Source organism: Drosophila grimshawi, unplaced genomic scaffold (assembly GCF_018153295.1).
Source record: "Drosophila grimshawi isolate 15287-2541.00 unplaced genomic scaffold, ASM1815329v1 contig_1367, whole genome shotgun sequence".
In the NCBI taxonomy this organism is placed as follows: domain Eukaryota; kingdom Metazoa; phylum Arthropoda; class Insecta; order Diptera; family Drosophilidae; genus Drosophila; species Drosophila grimshawi.
In genome coordinates, this window is record NW_025062889.1 from 10,198,685 (window position 1) to 10,225,492 (window position 26,808).

Genomic DNA, 26,808 nt, shown 5'->3' on the forward strand with positions numbered 1-26,808 from the left:
AGCTGCAATCGATAAATTAAAGTAAACAACAAACTGGAAATTGCGCAAGTGAGTAGTCGAAATTGTTGACATTTACTGCTGGCGATGCATAAATTAATTGCTTGAATTTGTCTTAAATATTTGCAATTGCATTGCTTTCATTTGCATTTCTACTTTTACGCAGAGATTGCTTAGCTTAGCCATAATTATTGTTTATTTCGTTTTATTATTCCATTTATTTTTACACACATTCATACACACACATGTACTTATATTTTTATATATATGTGAATTTTTCACTTTCGATCCGCTACTTTTTACGCGTTCTTTCGCATGCGCAGCGTTCTGAATGCACACAAATAAAATTGAATTTCCGCCTAAATACCGAAAGCGACCGCAATGCTCAACAGAACACGAAGAACTGAGCGCAGCAACCACGAAGTACCAATGAACGCCTGCACTGCTGAGAGTCCAAGAGAGCCGAAAGCACGCGCGCTCTCTCATTCTCTTCTTCGTGAAATCTCCTTTAATGCACATTGGAGCGCTATTATTAAAAACTCTAATATGAATCACACTGATAAGCTGAATATTTAATTTTATTCATTCCCAGAAGATATTATTGATGTTTTTCAAATGAATCTTTTGCAATTTGACAATTTAATTTTCCTCTCGAATTATAAACAACTATACGAGGCTGGTGACTGACCCCGTTATTGCCTTAATTCACATTAGTTCCGATAACATTTCTTATCTAAGCTTAAAATATGAATTACCTGAACACGAAGCGAGTCCCGTTATATTCTCCTCACACGAAGTAGCATACGGTGAGAGTGCGCATAATTCGGCTTTGCTCTCTCTCTCTCTGCGTGTGCCAAACACACAACAATCATAAAAGGCTTGTCTGTCTTTGTCTTCGTATTTAGTACAATTCGCTCAGCGGACGTGTTCGGTTGCCTACAAGTTTCGATGAGCGGAGTGCGTTACGCTGCGCTGCGTCAAATGCTTTGAATTTTTCGTAATTGTTTATGCACAAAAGAAATAAATAGTTTTTAGTGACGCTAATAAGCAAAAACCAGCAAAGTGGCTGAGAAAATTTGGCATCTGGTTCTCGCAACGGAAAAAACATTGAAAACCTATTAATTTTGCCACAAGCGCATTAATTCTATTGATTTGTGTTTAAAGGTAAAATATTCATACGTAATATGGATTATTTATATACAATCATTGCTATATGTGTGTGTTAGTAGATAAAAAAAAATCGTTCGTTTTTGTGGAAAGTAAAATATATAAAAAAGAATGAACAATGAAAGCAAAAAAAAAGTCCGATAGCGAAACATGTGTGAAAAGCTAAAATGGATGTCAATGTAAACAAACAACAGAAATTGGTAAACATAGCTTTGTTATATATATTGTGTAATTGCAGGGATTCTTAAACGCACTGCTAAACAAATGAAAGTGAGATAGAGATAGATATAACAACAGTTGCCTGCTCCCACAAGGAGGTGTGAGTGCTTCAGTTGTTATATTTGCCATATCGTAAAATGGCCATAAAGTAAAATCGATATTTGCAACGCAGAATGTTTACATTGAATCGTTGTCAGTGTTTACGTGTGTGTATGTGTGTCTGTGTGCCAGGTTCAAGGTCGTTGTTAATTTGGCAGGATGTGCGAAGGAAACCCATAAATATCGATAATTTTTTATTTTTCTTTTTATTATTGATTTTATTATTTTTGCGAATGGAATAATTTGCTAATCGGTATTTTTTCAATTTGCCCAGTCAGTCCTTATCACGGAACGTTAATTCATGACATTTCACGGTGATTTTGCTTTGATAAATTTAATCAGCCATTCAATGCGTCACGTAACCGTAAACCAGATTTGTAATTGGAAAAATCGAAAGTAATAACAAATTTTTACGTCGTATATAGAATAACAAGTTGTGTTATCTGTAAATATCAACAGTTTAGTGAAGTTTACATTAGTAACTAGGTGAAAGAACTTTGCTAACATTTGCTTCTCACTCTCACTTGCAGAAAACAACCAGAAACGTCGTCTTAAATTTCAATGTCAGACGCGTGTGAATGCCGTAACAAGCATGAATTTAATACTCCTCATCATTTACATATTAAGTAAACAAGCTTTTTACACACACACACACAGACCAATATACATACACATTCATACATACGTAGGTATAACGACCGCACATGGACGACGACGTCAGCGTCGTTGGTGTCATTTTGCCTTCCGCCAGAAGCAGCGACGTCTACGTCGTCAATAAGTCTGCAAGTAGTTCTGGGCACTGCCTTTTGATCAGCCCCGTTTTACAGTTGCAGTGTAGCCGTGAAATATTCAATGATACAGTCAAAATGGGAAATTGCCGTAGCCTTTTCCATTAACGTGGATATTCAGTTATAATATTTAAAATTCATTATTTACATTATTTCATTTGCTGTTATTTATAAGCAATTACATTTTATGTTCACTTCAACAGGCAGATTGTTTGACCTTATTTCACAGCATGCGTCACTTTAGCATGACATTTGAATGCTATGGAGTGAAGAGAGAGTGAGATGGGGGAGAAGGATTGTTGAGAGCAAGATAAACGCATATTGCTATCATTCTGTATTCTGTTACGGCAAAATGTGAATAACATTTGCCTAATGCACTTTAACGTTTGATTAAGTGTTTCCAGATAGCTGTTAACCTGTTCGCGCTTTCTTATTTTGTTTATTAAACAATTAAAAATAAGTGCTGAAATTGCACTTTTGGTCATTTAGATAAAAATCTTTAAAGTGTTTCGTATTTAATTAAGAAGCTGCTTTGATCATTAAAATATATACTAAATACTCCCCTTGCTGGAAGACAAATTATTCATTGCCATCAAAGCAGACAAGCCAACAAACTATAAACTTCGTTATGATATCTAAAAATAGATTCTGCTTGCTGTGACGAACAAGTAGCTGCAGTAAACGATTGGGAACTGACAACCGACTGCAATTCCAACCGAATTTAGCTTGTTTCTTTGTCCGCTGAAATTCCAAACAATGGCGACTGTAGTTGCTGCTTTACAGGTTGCAAGCTGCTTATTACAACGCTCCATTAATGGGCAAGCCTTAACAGAGTTGCACAAATTACAGTCGTTCTGTTCAATCAAACTATTTGCAGAGCCCATTAACATTAACTCGATCCCAACTGAGAATCTCTAACCACTAGTTTGCTGCAAGCTTGTTGACCTGCGAGTAGCAATTGACTCACGACTCACGACTCACGATGAATCCTGTACACATTTCTTTCTAATTGGAAATATAAAATGCAAAGATACAAACTAGTTGAAGCGCAACCGGTTCACGGTTCCGCAGCTGAGCACAATGTCTGTTCTTTAGTTCGATTTCGCAGGCGTTGCAATTGTGTTATCGAATAATTTTTTAGTTTATTATATAATAAAATTAATGCTTGCAATAAAATACTGGCAAATTAAATGAATGAAACAGAATAGAAATTGTTAATTATTTTTGAGAATATTGCTTCTTTTTTTTTTTTAATTTTACTGCTATTTGATTTCATAGGAGTTCTTAGTAAACTTGGAAAGAGCCTTCCACAGGAAACGTTGTGAGTAGTTTGTCTTTATAATTTTGGAACCACAGATCTACTTCCAGTTTTGAAACTCTTGTTTCCAAATATCAATCAAGTAAAAAGTAAAGTGAAATACAGAGAAATACATTTAAGGGTAATTTATATGGTATCTCATAGTTTTTGAGGACATTGCTCATACTCGAATGCACTGATTGGCTCATAATATCATTACGAAGCATAACAATGAATGAATCACAGCATGCATACTTTCGTCACGGCTATCCTTTTTTTTCTTTTGTCTTTTTTTAATGAAACCGTTTGCCTTACTCATACATGTGTAATCCCACAATTCTTTTATAAATTATTATCTTTTCTACCCTCCTTTTGCAGAAATGACGTATTTCAAACTTTAACGTTTTTACCTGAAGAACAAAAGAGGAGCAATCTGTGCTGTGCTCTGCTGCCTTCAACGCTTCTGTCAAAGCTGAAGCACAAGTTCACTGTCAAGTGAAGAGAGAGAGAGAGAGAGAGAGAGCGTAAAGCTTTTGTAAGCTTCTTCCGTCGTTTTAACTCACCGAAAAGCACAAAAACTAATTGGAAATGAGTAACGAATCGTCAGCGAGCGAGACAACACCGCTCCGTCGGCCGGAAAGTCCATTGAGTGCAGATTCAAGCGCAAACGTGGCCAGCGGCAACAACAATAACAACCACAACAACAACAAAAACGCTGCTCCACCTGCACAAATAACATTGACAATTCCCAGCAGCAGTAACGACAACAACTCGACGAGCAGCATTGAAGAACGCTTGCAAAGCAACATACAACAACAAACACAACAAAACATAACAAATATGGACACAAACAAGCGAATTTTATGTCGAGTGGGACTCGATATTTTGATTTTGCTTTGCGGTGAGTGTTGCCACAACCTAAAATTACGTACATTTGAGAGCGTAGGCACACTGTTATGTGTGAATTGCATATGTGTGAATTTGCCGCAATATTTGTTGTCGCATTGTTTTTTTTGTGTATTTCGTTTTTATGTAATTTTCGGCATCTGTATGTGTGCACTGGCCTTGCTCAGCAGAGCTTTTTCTCATTGATACGCACACACACGTCTATAAATACACTCTGTTGCTCTCTTTTATTGGTCATTTTAAACAGCTGAGCGATCCACATTGAATTGTTTGAGCTAGCAATCAGAACTCCAAACAAATTGGGCGAGAATTTGATTAGCATTGCTGTTAATCTTAATTACATTTCTAATTTAACAGTGATTATGTAAAATGTGTCAGCAGTAGCAGTGCTGCTAATTTTAATTGCTTTCAAAATGTAATATTTGTCACCAGGCATTTCCGCATTTGTGTCTTTTGTTTGCATTATATTATTATTTACCCAAGCATAGATGCAAAAATGTGTCACCCAAAAGGGGTGCGGGAATTCAGGTTAGTTCGAATAAAAGCTTAATACCTAATAGCTTTTTTACTTTTGAGAAAGTTTTTTTGTTTGTTTATATTATTGTCGCCAATTGACAGCTACAGAAAATGGGCACTACACCTTATTTTTGTTTAAGGTAAACGCGAACGTTGTCGCCATTTTTACCAGTTTTGACCTCAAGCTTAATTTACAGCTTTGTGTTTATCTGTTTTGACTTGTTATATGTATTTAATTGCAATACAATATTTACGTACGTGAGCAAATATTTAAATACACTCATTCTGGTTATTTGGGTAAAAACAAACTTGATAAAAAAAATATATATATAAAAAAACCAACAGAATTTCGCTTGTATGTATACATTATATAAAGAATTGTGTAATTATGTGTGTGCATCAAGCTGCGTTGACTCATTCCACTTGTGGTTTAAGCCGTTAATCGCGATTAAGCACCAAAAGGTGCACGTCATAAGAGAAACCAAAGAAACATATTAAAAAATAAAATCACCTGCCACCAATCATGAATGAATCAGTTTGCGGCAACTTATCTATTTTCCAATTAAATTAAAACCTGTCAACTAAAAGCTGGCAACATTTATCAATCTGTCAGCAATAAGCAGTGCCGAAATTGCCAATAAAACGTGAAGGGAATTTACACGCAATGCTCAAAGTAGCTATCTAATCACACAAACTTTATATTTCAAATATTTCTCCCCTCTAATTGTGTCCATAAATAAGAAGCCTTGACATTAAAATAAAAATAAGTAAAAAAAAAGAAGAAAAAAAACTTTCAACCCCAGCTGCACACTTAATCAAATATGTAAAAACACAAATAGTTCTTTCCAAATTGATTCCAATTAGTTGTAACGTTATAAAAATATATATATATACGTTGAATTCGTAGACTCATTCCAAAGCAGATTCCAATGCCTTTTAAGAGCAACTATGCAGCACCTTTTAAGATTGTCTGCGCTGATCTGATTCTGATCTGATGGACTTTTTTCTGAGTGTCTGTCGTCGACTAATTTGGGCGTAAATTAGTTTTGACGCAAGTCGCTGATAAAGTGATGTGTCCAAACGCAGGCGATGCCTTTTCGAGTATTTAAATAACGCATTTTGGGTGTGTTAAACTTCTTGACTTGAGACTTGACTGAAAATAAACTAGTATTGTCGCCGCTTGACGTTAATTGAATGCGAACGAGCTGTGCCACAATTGAAAAACGACTTATTTCAACTTTTCGGTGGGCTTCTGTGGAGTCATTAAACTCATAAAAGAGAGAGAGAGAGAGAGGGAAAGAAAAACTGCACGCACTCCAATAATTTATAGTGCGTGAGTCTGAGTAGTGTGGGTGGAGTGGAAAACAACAAAAAAACGAAAAACGAAAAACCAAGTAGAAAGAAAAATATTTATGCTACGCATTTCGTTTGTTGCCATGGTCATGGAGGCGATCACTTTTCCAATTCATGCTTTGTTTATTTTCTACAAAAAAGAGAAGCAAGCAGACAACAACAAAACAACAACAACAAAACAACAGAAACAATAATATCAAACACGTTGAACAGATAGCAACAGTTTCGATGACTGCGGCGTTTTGCCCTGATTTTATGCAGAGTCTGTTTTCATTCTCATTTTTAGCCATAACTATTACAAAGACTCAATTCCCGTATGTATATATAGATGATGTCGATATGTAAATCGATAAACAATGCAATGTATATTCAAATCTTATCTTAATATTAACTCAATGTGTAAGTGGATTATGCATATAATGTGTTTAATATGTGTTATACATTTAAGATTTGTATATATTCATTGTGTGTATACAAAAATATTGTATATAGAAAATTAATATATTCATATCTAGGGTATCTTTCATCTGTATTATTCTTGCTTAGTTTGCTATTCATTTTTAATGTCCATGAGTGTACTTCATACACCAATAATAGCAAATTTATAAGGTATTAACTCTTTTGACTGCTGACTAAGGTAACTCTTATCAGCAAATATGCTGATAATTTCCATCAAAGATATTCAATGATTAAACCGAACAACTGATTGTATCATTCTCGGTTAATTTCTTATACTTTTTATTTCTGCGAGTGTATTTCGAACATTTTTAATAGCAAGAATCAGCAAAGATAGACTGTTGTTAGCCTTCTTAACTATTGTTTAGGGCAGCTCTAGTCTGTATTATTCTTCTTTGTTTTTTTATTTTTTTCTCAAACCCTAATGTGCTCTACTTCGCTAGGCGAAACCAGTCTGAAATTGGCTTTTTGTTGCTATTGTTTATGGTCGCCAATCTTCAGCTCTGTTGACGACCTGCCATGCCACGACTTATGGGCTGTGGCACACAAAGGCGTTGCATGTTGGGATCTACCTGGGTGACACCGACACCTTTGCCAGCTCTCCCTACTTGTCTGGAATTTCCTGGTAATTGTTGCACATGTGCAATTAATGTGTCGCCTCCCAGACAGGAGGAGAGTGAGAGAGAGTCTGTGCACTGATTTTGAGTTGTGAAGCGTAAAATGCTTAGATCCCTGAGCCTTGTCTTCAGTTGATGGCAGTTGATAAATGAGAAAATACTCTGTCTCGCTGATCCATCAATTTGTGGACTGTCAGTCAGCCTTGGTCGAAAGTCTTAACTGGAGTCTGGAGTCTGCAGTCTGCTGTCTGCTGTCAATTGGCCAGAGGTTGGCCAGAGTGCAAATCTTTTGGCATTAATTGTCTTTAATTAAACTTCCGTCTTGTTTAATTAGCGCCGCTAGAATTCAACTGGCAGACAGAGAGACAGCAGTGGCCATCTCTGCTGCAAATGAGATGAGAAGATTTTGAATGCCAGCATTAAGAAATAGTTGCATTTATTGTTGCACGATAAGCGAGTGAGAGGTGGTAATGCTTCTAACGTGCCGCACAATGTTGTTTGTGTGGCCCACAAAACGCTTTTGTAAATGTTGCCGCAACTTGTTTGGCGCCCAGCTCAAAGAAGAGTGCGTCGCACTTAAGTACACAACAGCATCAGACAGATATAGATACACAGATACAGATACAGTATGCAGTTGCACATATAAATATATGCACAGCGAAAGAGAGAGAGAGAGAGAGATAAGTAAAGTATGTAATATGTGGCATAGACCGGTGGCAGCAGTGCGGCGGCTCCCCTTTTGTCTTAAGTTGAGCAGGGGCAAAGTGTGCTCCAGAACGTCATTTACCTCTTTGTGTTTGTTTATCAAACAAATTGTGTACAATTTTTTGTTTTGTCGGCATACTGTGATTTAAGCATTATTGAAATGGACTTGACACCAAATGGGACGCAAAGCACTTTCAAAAATAATAATATTAAAATGCGACTGCTGCTTTTTTTTCTCAATTCTCTGTTCGTTTATGGTAATCATTTAGTTGAACTTGCTGTGACACGATTTGGCGTTTGCCACTAAACGAAGCACTTCCGTCACAGGCTGTGCATGCCCCATCTACCTTCCCCCTCCCTCTACTAGTTGCTACTTGCATTATTATTACCCATTCCATATGTAGCATTTTTAATCGAGTTATGCTTGGTTAGATTTTCCCTCATTTAATATTTGTTGCAGACATTTACGATCAGATTATAACTGCCACATACTCTCGTTTTTATGCGGCAAAGTCGTAAAATCCATAGAGGAGCTACCGTTCTGTGGCAGGATTAGCCGCCCGCATACAAAGGCCACTTGGTGCTCGTAATATGACTCTAATCCGGCAACAATATATGATGCCCATCGAATAGCTTTCCCAGCGGAGATCGTTAAAAATCTAGACAATTGTCGCTACAGTTTTTTTTTTTATATATATTCTTTTTGTTGTTAGAGATTGAACCTGTTTTTGGTGCAGCTGTCCTGTCTGCTTACTTTCCCCTCATCTTAGGTCTGTCCACCTTTGTCGCGCCCTGATCTCTGATTGCCTTGCTCAACATGAGTTCCTTTCTATTGTGAAATGAATCTGCAGCAGCGACAGCAGCATCATCAACTTGCCTGCCTCAAGTGATGCAACATTGCGCACAATCGTTGTCACTGACGACTTGGGTTGTTCCATTTATATTTATATATGTAGATTTTAGCGTAGTGACGTCTTTACTTATGAATCACTTAAGTCTGTAGTCATTATACTTACAGCATATACTCTCGGAAGCAACACAAATGTTCCCAGCGGAAATGCAAAGATGCAAAAAATGAGAAATAATCTTTACAAATTTCTTAAAATTAAACAAACTAAAATGACAATCACTCTGAAAACTAGCAAGTTTTTATAGTTATAGAAATTATTTCTAGATTCTAAATGTATAAATAACAAATAATAAATATAAAATCATAACCAAGAAATAATTTCTTAAAGCTTAATGGCTCTTTGCTATTATTCTGAAATATTTTCAAGTAAATCTAAAATGTTTTTCATATTAATAATAATACTAATTAAGTAACAATAAAGCTGATATAAAAATGTTGTGTTAACAGACATAAAAATCAATCCTTTGAAGTTAGACATATTTTATAATTTTTTTTAAATAATTCTATTATCCACTTAACTAAAGTAAAAACCCTATATTTTAGAAATATATTTTCTGAATAATAAGCCTAGTTACCCTTGGTGACTTCCTAAATTTTAGTTCAGTTTCTTTTTCTGAGTGTAGCAACTTCCGATTCGGTTAATAGACTCACAGATTTTGTGTGCACTCAGTTTTAAGTTGAATGTGGTATGTGGTATGTTTAGTGGCAATACACATCTACTCAGTTATATCTGACTCACTTTTGAAACCGCCCTCGCATTTCATGCTTACAGATGCGTCAAGGCCTCTCTGGCTTTCTAATTTTAGATTTAGGCCCGTCGACCTGTTCGGCAATTAGGGAAACTATAACCATAACTGTAACTGGTAATTGTAACTCTAATTGGTGCAAGTGCTGCGTTGCATTAATGCACTTTTAATTGAATACTTGTTCTGCTCTGTGTGTATTTAATAAGGGTGTATTATAATTAGCACGGCACTCATTGTGAAAACAAACATATTTCAAGTGTCAACTGACACGATCCACTGCAGCGACTCTGTGATGGATGTGTTGCACGCTGCTGCGCTCAACCTTTGATCAATCAATCAATCAGTCAACCAATCAATCAATCAGCGTGTGAGTGTGCATACTGACCATTTGTCTGGCTGCGTCATTTGTATGCCACGAAAGTTATTATTAATGGTATGTTGTACTGCATTTTTAATTTAAAACAAATGCGTGAGTATCTTGTTGAAAGGCTGAAGATATTTTACTCCCCCTCCCCTCCAACACTAGAGACTCCCCCTAGCCCCGTTCTCTGCGCTGTTTGCAGCTGTTGTGCCCAAAAATAGTCGTTGGCATTTTTAACGAGTGTCGTCGTCGTCGTCTGGTTGTCTCCCCATACATGTATGCCCCAAGAAGTCGAGTAGTAATCTTATCAATAGCTTAGACATATCGTAAGTCAACCGTGTCAGTCATACAAAAATATATTTGTAGTGAGAGCGGGAGTGAGACGATCGATAATGCCTCTTAATACTCGACACAAGTCCCAATGACCTACTAAATAAAATATTGATAAATCATTGACGTTTATGCTTTGTTATTTGATCGATCTAAAATTGTTTACTTTTTCTATTTTCTATTTTATGTTTTTTTCTTCTTTTTTTTTACTTATTTTCAGTTGGCTTTCCCATACTATTATTCTATCTGCTTGGTGATCCCTACAAACGTGGCTTCTTCTGTGACGATGAATCGCTGATGCATCCATTCAAGGAGTCCACAGTGAGGAACTGGATGCTCTACTTCATTGGGATGGGTTTACCACTGGGCACTGTAAGTTGAAAAGCATTTTTAGGCAAACAATGGAATTTAATCGAAATGAATTGAATGAAATGAAAATGAAAATATGAAAATATAAATGAATTTAATTGCCGATTGTTCGCTGCGGGCTGGAGGAGCACTTGGCACTGCTCCAAAGTGGCTCTGGCCACCCATGTGAAATGTGTCAAGCATGTGTCAGTTGTTGCTGTTGTTGTTGTTGTTGCAGTTGCTGTTGCTGTTGCACAATCATTTCAAGTTCACAATTGCCAACAGCTCTTTAATGTGCTCCACTTTGAGGCAGTTGCAACACACCAGCAGCAGCAGCAGCAGCAGCAGTAGTGGGAGAGATATGGCATCTGGCCACATGCAGCACATTTAACTGGAGCAGCATGTGTCTGGACTACAAAACTATAGCCGTAATTCATAGAAAGCCCTAATAAAACTGTATTTACAAATATACCATGAAAATGGGCCCATGTAAATATTTGCATACGCTTCATTGCCTATTTACAACAACTTAATTGAGGGTAAACAATTTTCAAGGAGGTGCTAAAAGGAAGAGAATCCACCATTGATAAAATTCTTTCGAATTCCCTTGGCTCTTTCGCAGATACTGATCGTTGAAGTGCTGCTCTCGCGAGAGGCCAGTGCGAGTGGAACTGGCACGCCTCGCAGGTATATCTTTATGAATTATGAGATACCCGACTGGATGATCGAGTGTTATAAGAAAATTGGCATTTTTGGATTTGGCGCCGCCGTCACTCAACTAACCACGGATATAGCCAAGTATTCGATTGGTCGCCTCCGTCCACATTTCTTTGCGGTAAGTTTGACAATCGATCAACAATTAAACGAGTGGAGTTGCCAATTAATTTTAATGCGCAACATGTGCAACATGATAAACATGACAGCTCGCTGTGTGTGTACGTGTGTGTCTTGCAACAGCAAAAAGCCTATAAATACATAAGTGGTGCCTTCAATGCGACTTTCGCAATGGTTGCTTGCCACTCCGAATGACAATTTGGAGTTATATTTACACATGTTTATTTAAAGCATTTTGAGCTGCGAGTTGAGAACGGCGGGGGTTTCGAATAGAACAGCCCAGCCAAGTTTGATAAGATTGCTTGGATTTCAAAATAATAAATAAATAAAAAGTTAAAAAAATAATAATAATTAAAGTTGCTTTCAAGCAATTTTGTATTATACATTTAAAAATTGATATTAAATTGACAACGAAAAAAGTAATAATAATAAAGTTAATATTAAATATAGCTGTATTAAAATAGGGCAAACTTATGTAGCTTAGGTCCTTGACTCTCCCTCTCGGATATCCAGAGAAGGAGATAGCTAAGTCAGATATGTTGAGCAAGTCTCCGAATTAAGATACATTTAGCGGAGTTAAGCAGAATTAGTTGGTCTACTGGGAATAGAAAACATAAGTTAACTATTGACAACACATGTTGTATAACTTATATATTTGCAACTACAACTTTTGTGGGGGAAAATGAGACATAATTGAGATTGAGGGGAACTTGCTGAGTCCCCATCTGTCAGCCAGCACAGTGACGCCCTATTATTTAGTGAAGTGCAGCAACAGCGCTGCAAAATTGAGCATAAAATGCGTAGCAGCTGTTTTTTTTTAAAATATGCCGCACATGTTGCAAATAGCAAAGGAGGGAGCGACTCCACTGACTGAGACTGACACTAAGCAGCTTAAGTTTAGCGTGTTTTCGCTCAAGTTTCAATAAGTCAATTGTCATTACACAGGTGTGCCAGCCAGTCATGCCCGATGGCTCGACATGTGAGCTAAATGCCGGCAAGTACATAACGGAGTTCGAGTGTCGAGGTGTTGGCTCAACGGCTCGCATGTTGAAAGAGATGCGCCTCTCGTTTCCCAGCGGACACTCCAGCTTCACCTTCTACACCATGGTCTATGTGGCGGTAAGTTTTCTTTAATTGTTGCCGCCTCTGTTTGTTTCTTGCTCATTCTTATTCATTTCTTAACTTGCAGCTCTATTTGCAAGCGCGCATGAAATGGCGTGGCTCGAAGCTGTTGCGTCACTTTCTCCAGTTTATGTTCATCATGATTGCCTGGTATACGGCGCTGAGTCGTGTCTCGGACTACAAGCATCATTGGTCGGATGTGCTGGCCGGTTCGACCATTGGTGCCGTCTCTGCTCTAATCGTGGTAAGTTATACCAAAGTAGCACCTATTCCCCCTCCCCGCATGCCATTTTGTTGTTGTTGTTGGATTTACTTGTCATACTTACACTGAATTTACACACACATATCACTGATCATCTTTTTTAGTGCAACTGTTTGTCCAAAGCTTGGTTCAACTTGCAAACAGCTTGTTGGCCCAGCACAGAAGGCAAGAAGGCACAGTGACTTCTCGGCGCCCAGAAGCAGTAACTGGCAGTGATAGAGAATTATTCCACTTAATTGTTGCTGGATCATTGTAAAAACAAGAGAATTGTGCAATTAAAGTAACATGAACTGATATCCACAACATTGGCGTTTCCTTTAAGTCGTCAGATGTGCCGCCTTTGCTTAGATAAAAAAGCCAGCAAAACCATGCTTTGGTCTTCAGTTGTATTTCTTAGTAATTTTGGTATCAAAAAGAGAAAAACTGGCAATTAAACTGGTCTTAGTTTATTTATACTGCTTGTGTGTATTTCTACATACAAACAAAAATGAAGTAAATGTTTTAAGTTTAGTCCTTTCGCTGCTGTTGTTCAGTAAATCATATAATACCATACCATACTTTTAGGTGCTTACTTAAATGTTCTTTAGTTTAAATCTAATGCATTCTATATTTATTTAAAACCCAACTTAAATTCTTTATTTTCAGGCCAACTACGTATCGGACTTGTTCACCAAAAGTCCGAGCACAAAGCCGTACATGCCCCGAAGTTCGCAGGATATTAGCCGAACGCATTCATCGGTTGTGGTTACAACAAATTAGCCAAGTATTGCCCATTTTAGTATTCGTTTAGGACACAAATTCCATAATTTTTAAGCAAAACAGGAAAGTGCAAATTTGTATCTGTTGCGCATTGTCAAAAGAAAGCAAAGCTTTCGCTTGATTTTAGTTACAAATATGCCATTTACATTTTAAATTATTTTATTTAGACGCTTTTTATTTTATGTGTGTGTGTGTAATTTTCCAATGATTTTATGGATTTTGCACACGGACAACTTAAGGTATTTTGAGATAGTATGATATGACTATAATCACTAAAGTGACCTTAAGCTTTTATAAAATTTTACTTGCTATTTTGGAGATTCGATTTGAATCGATTAGTATTATGCTAACTTGAGTTAGTTCTCTTAGTTCTCGATTAAGAAGCTACACGATAAGCAATGTAAATGAAGTAAGAAAAAATTATGTATTTAATAAAGCATTTTACTTAAAATAAGCAAAAACCGATTTTTTTTCGAAAATGTTTGGATTATGGGACAACAACTAATTCCTATCGTTGTTAAATTTTTCTTGTCATCGATAGTTAATGACAATTTATACAAAATACTAACATCGGTATTTAAATATATCGATATTCTAGTAAATGCATCACATTTCCACGTATCGATAGATTTTAACATTCCGAGTGATATCAGCACGCCTAAACAAAAACCGGCTTGTTTTTTCGCAGAAAAAGGTAAATATTTCCTTCAGTTAATGCGCTTAGAGCCTTTGGCGACCAACACTACATACCAAATGTAACCCATTTCACTTTATGCTGGACTTTTATCGATTTATGTTGAAAGCACTGGCATTTAACACATGACGTGTCACCAGTTCTAATACAAATTCTGCTGATCGCTGATTTTTTCTGATTTTATGTGTACAGTATCAAAATGATTACCGACGTGCAATTGGCAATATTTTCTAATGTTTTGGGCGTATTCCTGTTCCTGCTTGTTGTTGCCTATCACTACATCAACGCCAACACGGGCAAGTAAGTATAATCCCCGAGGGCTCCAAATATGAATGGCAAAAACAATTTCAATTTATTTTCAATTTCACAGGTCGATCATCAAATCCAAATGATCCTTAAGGTTTCCACAAATCAATTAATACGACTAATATTGTAGAGCATTCGACATTCGAGTAATAATAATAAAAATGGTAACTTAAAGCTTAATCCATATCGTTAAGTGCATCTTTCATTGCCTGCACATCCAGCAGAGCTTTGCCAGTTCCACGTTCCTTACGTGTGTTGAAAGTCCTCTGTGTGGGATGACCAAAATTGAAGGCCTTAATGTAAGGTAATTTGGACTCAGTGGCCAACGGCACATTATTGTCCACATCCACATCCATGTCACTGGAATTCTTGCATTTGTGTACTTTGCTGGCCTTTGCTTGATCGAAGCGATAGTTGGGCGGAAACTTGTGCACTTTAATGCAATGATCCTTACGCTCCTGGGGATCATTAAACTTCACGACGCACTCTTCGATGTAGCAGGAATAGCGGGGTTTGTCGCCACGCTCCACACTCGCCGCAAAATACAAATCATGCTGTTCGGTGATGTGCAGATCCAGCAGATGTGCAGTCGGCAAATGGCGACGACATTGGATGCAGCTGTAATCCTGCGCCTGTGTCGATTTGATGTTCAATTTATTCTCTTTGGAAGTGGAACTTTTTGAGTCTGTAGTAGCTTCCACTATATCGTCATAGTCGACGAGCACACCAAGTTTCTTAAATGGCGGCAGTATTGGCGAAGTTGTACGCAGATCTGTGGGTTTAATATAACCAACGCTCATCCCGGCTAAAATGTTATTTAATTGCTCTTTTGTGAGCGGCAAGCCGGGCAACGTTTCCACATTCATTTTGCACTAGCTTTTAAAACAGCTGATATTTTCTATCGATTTTCATACAGGCCGATACAATTCTGGGAATATTAAAACCTAAGAAATTACGAAGGAAGGGGGGGGAGGGGGTATTTTAAAGCATTAATTAAGTATTAATATCATTTAAAAATGTATATGATAATCTACCTTCTGTCATTTGCGTGCCAATATATCGATAGATCGATAAGAGTGCTTGTTAGCCGATAACTGCTTGTATTCGTTAACAAAATATATATTATCTGAAAACAATAGCAGCTATACTCTGTAAGAGTTAGTATTAAAAACCAAATTAGTATCTCCCCAAGAGAAAAGTATTACAAAAAATATTAAATAATGGCAACTGAAAGCGAAGCTGCAGTTGCTGTGGACTGTTTTGATATAGAAAAAGTAGCAGCACTTTTTGAAAGGAGCCTCCAAGAGGACGACGATGTACGCATGGAAGACTATCTAGAAGCATATGAGGAAATCATGAAGTGAGTTAGCTAAGATGAGCTGAATACCCCCACACAATACTAATAAGACTCTTCTGCTTAGATTCTTCATGCTGATGGGAAGCGTGTTCACCTTCGTCAGCAGCGATGTGCGCAGCAAATTGGACATTCTCTACGAGCTAAGGAAACAAGACACGGATGAGGCTAAACACTTTGACAGCATTAAGACAATGCTGCTGTATGAGAAGGAAGCCAGCCTGCTGCATCAGAAGGGCTACGTGTCTGGGAGTCGCACATTGTTGCGACTGCATCGTGGTCTGGGTACTTATCTTGTTGCAATGATAAGAATTGTTATCTTTTAACATCCCATTTTACAGAGTTCGTGTACGAGTTTCTGAATCGTCTTCAAGAAATCGCCGATGATGAAAAGTCACACCATGTGTGTAAGTCAGCATACAACGACACGCTGGCCAAGTATCACTCATTCCTCATACGCAAAGGTGCTCAAATGGCCATGTATGCGATGCCTACACGTGGCGATCTCCTCAAGCGCGTCTGTCGCAACGTGGATGTGTCCAGGGCCGTTGCGAAGCTGCCGGAGATGTTGCAACACATGCGCATTGTCTATGATCGAACGGAACAGCTTTATGCACAAGAAGAGCTGCACAATCTGCCTTAGATTCCTTTAGGATTCAACATAAATTACGCTTGTGTCGTCGTCTTGTGGATGTTTTTCAACTATTTATTCGATGTCTGCATTCCAATTTTTGTTTGCAGTGGCTGTGCACGTGTTTGTCTCATTAAAGCTTAGCAATGACTGAAGAATTATGTTTCTCAAATATATGTTTCACTCCATATCCGTCGTTTACTCAAACATAGTTTTAGGCATGCTATCTGCGATGAAAGCCAATTACAATCTAAATCGCTCTGATTAGATTGGACAGCCCCGAACAGCTGTCTTGGGTGCATTGTTCCGAATCCAAACATTGCTATCAGGCTTTAATTTTGGAGACTAAAACCCGCAATTGGCCAAAACCCAGAATATGTATGCATCACTCTTAAGCACCAATGGCCGCTACTTAATGGCCGACAACTTCCGGCTTTATTACGCTATTGATTACGTATTTGTTTATCCCCTATCAGTTAACAATTTATAAACGGTTTCATTGGCCAAATTACCGACACTTAAATCAGTCAATTTGTGTTGTGCCAAGTGCAAAATAAAAAAACGACGACTACGATGGGCCTATCTGGGAACGTAAGCAAACACAAATCAAAATAACTTAAAAGGGGTGAACTTGGCTATCTGCGACTCATTTAGAAATAGTCCGTCGAGCCGTTTACGCCGTAAAAAAGATTCCGTGAATGGCGCTATGAATACACAGTCGAATATTAAACGTGAAACGAATCCGTTTCTGGAGGCAAATTTGATATCAAAGTGGTTTTTTGTGTGAGTTTAACAATAACAGCAGCAGATCCTCTGATCTCTATATTAATAAAATATAAGTTATGTGCGAAATTAAATAAAATACGAAGTTTTTGCCCATATTCGAGTCGACTTTGATTGATAAACTAAGCCCTTTTGAGCCGTGTATCTTCTGTCTGCCTCGATTACATGGTCAACGAGATACTGCCACTATTTATTGGCTTGTTCCTAATCAGTTATTTTGCCAAGCTTCGGCATAATGATTGAATAATAATTTAACTGTGCATCGTCACGTTGCTCCCTATCATGATGTGTTAATCTAGAGCTCTGTCGATATTACTGAATTTGATCTATCTTAATTTAGATGGATGCGACATGTATTTCGCAAAGGGCGCCGCGAAGAACTCAGTGACGATGAGCTATACGCAAATCTGTCCTGCTTCGATAGTGAAAAACTGACGGATGGCTTGCAGCGGCCTTGGATACGTGAATCCCAACGGAAGCGGCCAAGTTTGCTGCATCTGATCTTCACATTCTATGGCTGGCAATTCGTGCCCGTTTGCCTGATCTACTCAATCCTAGAAATTGCTATACAGTGAGTAAAACTAACATTGACTCCTTGAAGACAGTTTAATTTCTCCGCTGAATATGTTTGACTGATTTATATTATTTTTGTTATGCAGCGCCTTTCAGCCACTATTCCTGGGCGGACTGATCTCGTACTTTGCCGAGGGACAGACTAGCATCACCAAGGAGTCCGCTTATCTGTATGCGATGGGCATTGTGCTGTGCTCGCTGGTCACCTCGCTGGTGTTTCATCCATTTATGTTTTATGTGTTTGCCGTGGGCACCCGCATACGGCTGGCCTGCGCTGGACTCATATACCGAAAGTGTCTGCGTGCGGCGATCAATGGCAGAGAAGGTCTCGGTGCTTTGGCCATATCAGTGATGTCCATCGATTTGCCACAGTTCGATTTGACGTTCTATTTCTTTCACGATCTGTGGAAGGGTCCCGTGGAGGCGATCATCTTTGGTTACATTATGTACATGCGCATTGGTTGGACAGCAATCATTGGAATTGCGTTCATAATCCTGCTGATTCCGTTGCAGGCCTGGGCTGCCAAGGCGGCAGCTCACTATCGCACGAGGTCCGCGGAACAGCGAGATCGCCGAGTCAAGCTGATGAACGAGATTATTGGCGCCATACAGGTGATCAAAATGTATGCGTGGGAGCAGTCCTTCGCCAAGCTAATTGCCCATGTACGCGGACTGGAGGTGAAGTCGATTCGCGGCTCCATGTGCATCTATGCGGCGCTGCAGTGCACCGACATGATATCGAAGGTGTCCCTCTTTCTCAGCCTCATCGCTTACGTGTACACGGGAGATGTGGTCACCGCCGAGAAGGTGTTCATACTCTCGTCCTACTACAGCCTGCTCAACGATTCATTGCTTCACTTTTGGCCACTGGCTGTGACAACCTGGGCCCAGACTGTGGTCAGCGCCAGGCGTGTTACCGATTTTCTCCAGCTGACTGAGTCCCCCACGGTCAAAGGTTGCTCAAGCTGTGGCGATAATCCCGCTCTGCAACTGGACTTGGGCAAACCGGCCAAGCCTATATTTGCTGGCCGGCTGCATTGCACGGAGAGTTCTTTGAAATCACTGCGCTTTCAGAATGTCAGCGCCAGCTGGAACAAGCCAAGCATTCTGCAGCAGCGACGAGCGCATATTGAAGGCATCAGTTTTGATCTGCAACAGGCACAAATCGTGGGCATTGTGGGCAACGTGGGCTCCGGAAAGAGTACCCTCCTCAACGTCATCTTGGGCGAAGTGGAGCTAATGCAGGGTCGTGTCGAACTGCACGGCAAGTTGAGCTATGCTCCGCAAGAGCCCTGGGTCTTTCAGGGCAGCATACGGGACAACATACTGTTTGTGGAGCCCTACGATGAGCAGCGCTATCGTGCTGTGGTCCATGCCTGCCAGCTGGACTGTGATCTGGCGCTGTTGCCACATGGCGACGCAACTGTGGTGGGTGAGCGTGGCATCAGCTTGAGCGGTGGCCAGAAGGCAAGGATTAGTCTGGCTCGTGCCGTCTACCGCCAGGCGGATATCTATCTATTCGATGACCCTCTGGCAGCAGTGGATTCCCGGGTGGGTAAACTGCTGATGGACAAGTGCTTTCATCGGTTTTTGGCTGACAAACTGCGGATATTGGTGACGCATCACGTGCAGCTGCTGCAACAGGTGGACCACTTGCTATTGCTCGACTCAGGTCGCTTAACCCACCAGGGCAGCTATGCTGAGCTACGGGATGTCATCGAGAAGCATGCAGCGCCTGACTTAGATGCCATTGAGACGGATAAGCAACAGGTGAAGCGTGTGCTCAGTCAGGTGGACAGAAACTCCAAGCTGTCTCAGGACATGTCTGATGCTGCGGATGAGCAGCAACAACAGCAAAATGCCAATGCGGAATTGCAGCAACAAGGCGCCGTTGGCTATGATATCTACCGGGACTACTTCCAGGCACTGGGTGCACCCATCTTGGTGTGCATAGTGCTCGCTCTCTTTGTGCTGGCACGCGTTTGCCAAGCCCTCATGGACATCTTCATATCGCGCTGGGCCACCTGGGAGGAGAATCGAGATTATGCCAATGCCGAGCAATTCGAGGAGACGCGCACCCGTATGGTCATCTGGTATTCGGTGCTGCTGCTGTGCACCCTGGCATTGTACTTGCTGCGCACCTTTGGCTTCTTTCTGCTGTGCCTGCGCATCTCGTTGCGACTGCACAATCTGCTCTTCCATGGGATCATACGTGCCCGCATGCACTTCTTCAATGCGAATCCCTCGGGTCGTGTCCTCAATCGATTCTCCAGCGACATTGAGAATGTGGATGTGGCCCTGCCGCAGGCCATGATGGACTCCCTTCAGGTAACTTGTAATCTTCCATATATCTAAAATTATGGGAACTATATGATATATGCAGTAGTCGAATCTTGATAATCTTTTGCATATATTTTAATTGTTGTAGTTAGCTATGATGACTTAGTAAATTGGGTATTGCATCATTTCATTCTGTTATCTATATTAATTCTAAAGGTAAACTAGTCTTATATAGCTCTTTTTTATTATAGTTTTTTGTGAATGTGGTGGCCGTGTTGGTTATAGTTGCCATAGCCAACTATTGGCTGCTCATTCCCGCTGCGATTATGGTGGTTCTCATGTATCTGTGCCGTGCTTTCTACATCGCAGCTAGTCGCAGTCTGAAGCGCATTGAAAGTCTGAGTAAGTCAGCAGCAGCAACTAAACAATCAAAAGATTTAACATTCTTTACTTATTTTATTTTCCTTTATAACAGCTCGCAGTCCAGTTTACTCGCATGCCAATCAAACTTTCGAAGGATTGACCACAATTCGGGCGCTGGATGCGATGCCACAGCTGGAGCAGACTTTCCATGGACACCAGAATACCAACTCCTCTGCTCTGTTCCTCTATACGAGTGCGAATCGTGCATTCGCCTTTTGGACGGATCTGATCTGTGTGGTTTACATACTGGCCGTAACATTCAGTTTTCTGGTGATCAACCAAAGCTTTTACAGCGGAGATGTGGGTCTGGCCATCACTCAATCGATGACCTTGGTCATCATGTGTCAGTGGGGCATGCGGCAAACTGCAGAGCTCGAGAACAAGATGACCAGTGTGGAGCGCATTTTGGAGTACGCAAAGACGCCTTCGGAGCCACCGCTGGAGACGGCGAAAAATGTGAATCTACCCGCCGAATGGCCACAGGCGGGTCATCTGCGTTTCTGTGAGCTGCGCATGCGTTACACACCTGAGGATAATGACATTTTGAAGGGCCTTAACTTTGAGACACGATCCATGGAGAAGATTGGAATTGTGGGACGCACAGGCGCCGGCAAATCCTCAATTATTCAGGCACTGTTTAGGCTGGCAGTCAACGAGGGCCTCATCGAGATCGATGGCCAAAATATTGCGCAGTTGGGTCTGCATGATCTACGCAGTCGCATCTCAATCATACCACAGGAATCGGTGCTCTTTGCTGGCACTTTGCGTTTCAATCTCGATCCGTTTGACGAGAAAAGCGACGAGGCTCTGTGGGACGTGTTGCACGATGTCAAGTTGAAGGCATATGTTCATAGTCTGGAGGGTGGCCTCTACTGCCACATGCAGGAGGGCGGCTCGAATTTCAGCATGGGCCAACGGCAATTGGTTTGCCTGGCACGTGCCATCCTGCGCAGCAATCGAATACTCATCTTGGACGAGGCAACGGCCAACGTGGATGCCGAGTAAGTGGAACAACTGCCCAAGCAGCCTAAGCAATCACTTCTAATTTACATTCGATTACAGCACCGACAAACTGATTCAGGAGACAATCCAGACCAAGTTCGCCCAGTGCACGGTGCTAACAATTGCACATCGCCTGCACACAGTGATGGACAACGACAGCGTTCTAGTTATTGATGCTGGCAAAATAATCGAATTTGGACCGCCGCACGAGCTGCTCCAGCTCAAAGATGGTGCCCTGCTCAAGCTGGTTAACCAGAATGACTTGGTTACCATAAAACATCTCAAGAAAATTGCCGCAGATGCGTACATGCGTAAAAACAAATAAACCCAACCTAATCTTAAAATGTTCATTAATGCTGTAGTCTTCGCTGTGATCTGTAAAAATGATTTTTTGTTTATATATTTAAGTGATTTTTTATACATATACCATATACCATATTGAAAAGAATCGCACAAAAAATAAATAAACTTGCGCCAGTTCTTAAAACATAGTTCTTTCAAATTGATTTTGAATCTGTTCGAATAAAAACAAAAAAAATGTTGCAAACCTTTAAACATGCGTTTTTTTTTATATGATATTTTCAGCTTTATTTTTTATTGCCAATCGTATTTTGCCAGTCTGATTTGCTTATCTAAATTTCTTACTGCAGTTCAGAGTTTTTATGTTGTTCAACTTAAGTTAGAGCGATTAGCTGGATCTCTAAGCTTATTTAGTATGTTTATTCAACAAACTTGTGCTACGCAGTTACTTCTGTTGTTAATCTTAATTTAGAATTGTATTATTATTTAGTAAATTTCTGGTGGTCTTTTAAAAGTCAAGATTAAGTTAAATAAAAACACAGACAAGCGCCATCTATTGTAAAGCTGCTTGCCATAAAACGATACCATAACAATCGATAGAATAACGCTCACGCACACAAGCTGGCTGCTACAGGGTCTCAATTTGAAAAACATTTATTTATTGAAATCGACTTTTTTATATATCTGCAAAAAAGAACCTTTTTTTTTGTTGTCTTGCTGCTGACCAGCATAAAGCCGCCGGCAGCATTTAACAACGTTGCGCGACAATGACCGCAAAATTTGACCGCCTGCTGAGCGGTGGGCGTTGCCAAACAATTGAGTTGTGGCACAAACTACGTCATCACTTTTTTACTGGCACATTTCATGATGACAGAGGGGAATGTTGGATGGGGGACGGGGGCGGAGGGCGGGGGGTTGGGCGAGCCGTGGTTGTGCTCGATGGGTGGTTTGTAATTATGGACATGCGCCACCCATTCCGTCACATTTCAGTACATTAAGCGCTTGGCAAGCAGCGCTGAAAGCGTTCAACTTGTTATAGCAGCAGCAATAACAAAAAACTGAGCGAGAGTTGTTGGCACTTATGCTAGTAAGTATGTGTGTGTGTATGTGTGTGTAAGTGTGTGTGTGGCCGGAAGCCGGTGGGCGGAACTAGAGCGCGTCCAGACAGACACAGGCAGAGGGCCAACTGTGTGTGGGTCGGTGGGCGTTTCTAAGAAGACGGTTTCCAAATTGCTAGCCAGGAGATGACAATGATGTGCTTTTTGTGTTGCAAGCATCTTCTTTTTTTTTTTATTATTTCCACATTTTTTTCTTATGCATTTATTTTTATTTATTTTTTTGCCAACTCACCAAATAAAGTGAGTATGTATGTGAGTGCTTTCTAACGGCTCCCAGGCTCCCTTGCCTCGCGCAGTTCCGTATGCTGTGCGGCGTAAATTGTCCGGTGGTTTTTTGGCCGCCACATTCATTCACATGCTGATTGCTTTTGCAGGCACTGCTCAGCGGGTAGCCGAATGTCGGCCGGAATATCAATTACTTAACAGCAAACACTCATCATCTTATCTGAGCAGTTTTATCAATTATCTGACATCTGCACGTGTCCTTGCTGCTTGTTGGCAGTGTACCACAATCTTTGCAGGTTTTTCGGGGCACGTAGATTCGCTGGCTGGCCTCGTAACTCATCCTAAACGATCTCTCGCAGCGACCACACACAGTGCTCAGAGATTTCGATTTGCTTTTGGAATACGTGCACACGTCCAAATTTGCCTTATTATCCGGTCATGATCATGTGACCCAAGCTGCTGTGGTTGGCCGCTCTGCAACGGAAGTGATTTCGGATTACAGCCGGGTGACAAATGTCGCTATGCGAATTAATCAAATCAAGAAACAGAACCACAAATGTGGTTGGCTGAGTGGATCAGTCTTTGAGGTAGCTGATCGTTTAAATAGGGCACACTATTCTTGGCACTGCAATTATGGATTATTATTATTCAGCTTGAAGCTGTTTAATATTTGAATAATTTAGAATTTATAAAATATTTATATTTAATTAGCTTGCACGAAATATATATGTGACAAATGTTGACAAATGGCTTCCCTTACTGACCGACAAACGAAATGCATAAAAAAATACAGCCGCCAGATGTGAAGTGTTTTCAACGTTATCAAATTTTAATAGCTCTGTGCTACACTCAGGAAAAAATCGAACTAATATGACAATTGCACTGAATACTAGAAAGTTTTTTCTGGTTTGCAGAAATAGTTTCTAAATATTCGAAATGAAATTTGTTACTATTTGAAATGCTTAAGAAATATTTTCGATGATTGAGAAATGAGCAAATTTATTACAATTTCAATTTCAAATTTCAAATTTTCTATAATTAAGAAATATAGAAATTTGTTTTATAAATTTAAAAAAAAATGCACCTAAGACTTAAGAAAATATTCTTGTGTTTAAAAAGATACAATCTTTGGTAGTATTAGAAATATAAGTGCTGAATAATAAGTTATAAGCCTCAGCAAATTTTGTAAGTTTCAGTGCCATTTTTTTCTCTATGTGCATCGGATGAACATAATTGAATTATATATACTGGGCACATGCAGTCGGCACTTTGTTTGTTTTTAGCTATTACAACAACAATACAAAATGTTTGCACATAGCAATAATTATATTCAAATTTTTGTTGTGGTGTGCAACTGCCAACTGCCAACTGCCGTTGGTCAGTCCAAGGGGCATGCAGTGTGAGTGGGGGCGTGGACATGGGCGGGGGCTTGCAACGGCGGCAGGCAAACAATAACGAACATGCATTGTAAATAATGTATTAAGACATTAAATCGTTCATTGAGGCAATTTACATTCATTATTATTACGGGCTCATCGTACGTGCCCATAAGCCCTGGGAATTGGAATATACAGAGATCGAGACGAGGACGTAAACGGAGACGGAGACGAGGACGTAGCCGGAGACAAGAGACAAGAGACAACGGCATTCCCAATCTCATATTTGTTGGGAAATTAATAAAATCATAAAATTGTAATTAATTAATGCACAAGACAGCAGTGACAAAAAGAATAAAGAAACAAATGTATTACCGCCGGTAGCCGCCAGACTGTGGCTCTGTGGCACTGCTGGTCTGTCTCCTGTCTACCGCTGCGTTGCTGGTTGTGTCTGGACTTGGATTGTCGTCTGATTAGGGATTCAGGTGCGTGAGTGCATTTTTCGGTTTTCAACAGAATTTCAACGGCGACCGTGACAGACAACAGCCAACAGCCAACGAGCCTTGGGTGCTCCGATCGCTTGGGGGACAACTGTCGTTTGACAGATCGCATGCCACAATACAATAGCAAACCTAAGTGGTGGGTGGGGTGCGTTGGGGTGTGCGCAGAGGGGGACGACGATTGGGGCAGCAATGCAATGCATTGCGATTGTCAGGGCGGCCCCTTCATTTGCAAGCCATTTTACACTGGGCACTCGTCGTCGGTTGATTGCAGTCTCTGCCCACTGCCCACTGGTCAATCTGCCTCCATCCGCCCCCCAACCCATTCCTACCTCACTTTGCATGCCACGTCACAGTGATTTCAGTGACAAGTGCAGCGGGTAATGAGTCGGTCTCCAACTCTTTGATATGTCATCGGCTACTAAGCAGCAACAATCTTGCAAATAACATGTGTCGTGGACAAGACGGGGCTGATCATGTATATATATATATATATATATATATACCTATCTATATGTCTGCTGTGCATCAAGTAAATAACTAAAAGGACCACTGGCAAATGGAGGGCGTGGCAACGCCTCATGACAAATTATGACAGCGAGCATTTCGCATTTGATTTATGACCCGCTGCATTCAACTATGACCCCCTTTCTTTCCAAGTTGGGTGGACCATGCTAACAGATTTCCTGTTGTCGAGTTTTGCAAAATGCACAATCAAATTTACATTTTTTACTACGTACATAAATTGCCAGAGTCGACTAATAAGATATCTTGCTCATTTTGAGTAAACAAATACTCGAATAACTCTCAAAACTATTCCTTGACTTGTAATATAAAATTATTTCGATATTTTACAACTTTAGAATTAAATATTATTTTTCTTTATTATGTACAATACTTTATCACATATACAACATCAATATTATAAGATAGACAATAGATCTATAAGTGAAAAACATATTTTGATTGTTTTTTTTTTATTATTGTGGAGCTAGTTGATTGCCAGTCTTCACTAAGACAACTCTCAACTGCCTGTCCATTGTTGTCCAGTTCATAGCTGAACCTGTATATTTATTGGAAGATGAAGGTCACTCCAAGGTCTCTGTGGATAAGCGAGTTAGATACCAAATAAATAGAAGTTAGTTTGGGTATCTTATCCTATATTATACTTATAAATTAATTTACTATTTAGTTTAACAAAAAAATCAATCGAAATCTATTGAGACATATTTTTTTATTGCACTTGCCAATTTTGTTATGTTTTGTTGTGACTTGGGATTAATTACCAATTTATACAAATATCTAAGTATCCAAGACGTGCCTGGGTTATCGTTGAAGTCTTGCATTGAGGGTATCTTCCAGTCGAGCTCTCTTGACTCGAGCAGGCTTTTTTTGTTTTGTTAATTTTGAATGATTTTTAAGTGATTTTTAACGTGCTGCATTATGCTCAA

At 39.8% G+C, this 26,808-nt stretch overlaps 5 protein-coding genes across 6 annotated transcripts; 4 read left to right on the top strand and 1 right to left on the bottom strand.

Annotated features, from left to right (window-relative positions):
* Nucleotides 1–900: 900 nt before the first annotated feature.
* On the top strand, nt 901–14,253 carry LOC6561146 (putative phosphatidate phosphatase). 2 transcript variants are annotated; one of them, XM_001986310.2, is made up of 7 exons: nt 901–1,161; nt 3,946–4,468; nt 10,688–10,839; nt 11,438–11,650; nt 12,595–12,768; nt 12,839–13,015; nt 13,679–14,253. In XM_001986310.2, the coding sequence occupies exons 2-7, from the start codon at nt 4,156–4,158 to the stop codon at nt 13,790–13,792; spliced, it is 1,143 nt and encodes a 380-aa protein (XP_001986346.1). In that variant the 5' UTR covers nt 901–1,161; nt 3,946–4,155; the 3' UTR covers nt 13,793–14,253. The 2 variants fall into 2 exon arrangements, with proteins under 2 accessions (XP_001986346.1, XP_032590855.1); XM_032734964.1 differs by lacking the exon at nt 13,679–14,253 and adding an exon at nt 13,138–13,336 and having other exon boundaries at nt 910–1,161.
* Nucleotides 14,254–14,427: 174 nt separating this feature from the next.
* Nucleotides 14,428–14,790, top strand: LOC6561205 (dolichyl-diphosphooligosaccharide--protein glycosyltransferase subunit 4). The gene is made up of 2 exons (XM_032734405.1): nt 14,428–14,486; nt 14,679–14,790. Exon 2 carries the CDS (start codon nt 14,686–14,688, stop codon nt 14,788–14,790), a length of 105 nt encoding a protein of 34 aa, XP_032590296.1. The 5' UTR covers nt 14,428–14,486; nt 14,679–14,685.
* Nucleotides 14,791–14,815: 25 nt separating this feature from the next.
* On the bottom strand, nt 14,816–15,719 carry LOC6561137 (protein lethal(2)k10201). The gene has a single exon (XM_001986312.2). It carries the CDS (start codon nt 15,656–15,658, stop codon nt 14,969–14,971), a length of 690 nt encoding a protein of 229 aa, XP_001986348.1. The 5' UTR covers nt 15,659–15,719; the 3' UTR covers nt 14,816–14,968.
* A 204-nt stretch (nt 15,720–15,923) lies between these two features.
* LOC6560292 (ceramide-1-phosphate transfer protein) lies at nt 15,924–16,967 on the top strand. Its single transcript, XM_001986313.3, has 3 exons — nt 15,924–16,152; nt 16,214–16,431; nt 16,488–16,967. The coding sequence occupies exons 1-3, from the start codon at nt 16,013–16,015 to the stop codon at nt 16,787–16,789; spliced, it is 660 nt and encodes a 219-aa protein (XP_001986349.1). The 5' UTR covers nt 15,924–16,012; the 3' UTR covers nt 16,790–16,967.
* A 462-nt stretch (nt 16,968–17,429) lies between these two features.
* Nucleotides 17,430–22,380, top strand: LOC6560293 (probable multidrug resistance-associated protein lethal(2)03659). Its single transcript, XM_001986314.3, has 6 exons — nt 17,430–17,560; nt 17,901–18,131; nt 18,220–20,461; nt 20,665–20,815; nt 20,889–21,837; nt 21,899–22,380. The coding sequence occupies exons 1-6, from the start codon at nt 17,484–17,486 to the stop codon at nt 22,161–22,163; spliced, it is 3,915 nt and encodes a 1,304-aa protein (XP_001986350.3). The 5' UTR covers nt 17,430–17,483; the 3' UTR covers nt 22,164–22,380.
* The last annotated feature ends 4,428 nt before the right edge of the window (nt 22,381–26,808 follow it).

Coding starts and splice junctions, on each gene's coding strand:
- LOC6561146 (XM_001986310.2), top strand. CDS start 4,156: ATGAGTAACGAATCGTCAGCGAGCGAGACAACACCGCTCCGTCGGCCG. Junction 12,769..12,838: donor ACACCATGGTCTATGTGGCG/GTAAGTTTTCTT, acceptor CTTAACTTGCAG/CTCTATTTGCAAGCGCGCAT. Junction 13,016..13,678: donor CCGTCTCTGCTCTAATCGTG/GTAAGTTATACC, acceptor CTTTATTTTCAG/GCCAACTACGTATCGGACTT.
- LOC6561205 (XM_032734405.1), top strand. CDS start 14,686: ATGATTACCGACGTGCAATTGGCAATATTTTCTAATGTTTTGGGCGTA.
- LOC6561137 (XM_001986312.2), bottom strand. CDS start 15,658: ATGAATGTGGAAACGTTGCCCGGCTTGCCGCTCACAAAAGAGCAATTA.
- LOC6560292 (XM_001986313.3), top strand. CDS start 16,013: ATGGCAACTGAAAGCGAAGCTGCAGTTGCTGTGGACTGTTTTGATATA. Junction 16,153..16,213: donor GCATATGAGGAAATCATGAA/GTGAGTTAGCTA, acceptor TCTTCTGCTTAG/ATTCTTCATGCTGATGGGAA. Junction 16,432..16,487: donor GCGACTGCATCGTGGTCTGG/GTACTTATCTTG, acceptor CCCATTTTACAG/AGTTCGTGTACGAGTTTCTG.
- LOC6560293 (XM_001986314.3), top strand. CDS start 17,484: ATGAATACACAGTCGAATATTAAACGTGAAACGAATCCGTTTCTGGAG. Junction 17,561..17,900: donor ATATCAAAGTGGTTTTTTGT/GTGAGTTTAACA, acceptor ATCTTAATTTAG/ATGGATGCGACATGTATTTC. Junction 18,132..18,219: donor ATCCTAGAAATTGCTATACA/GTGAGTAAAACT, acceptor TTTGTTATGCAG/CGCCTTTCAGCCACTATTCC.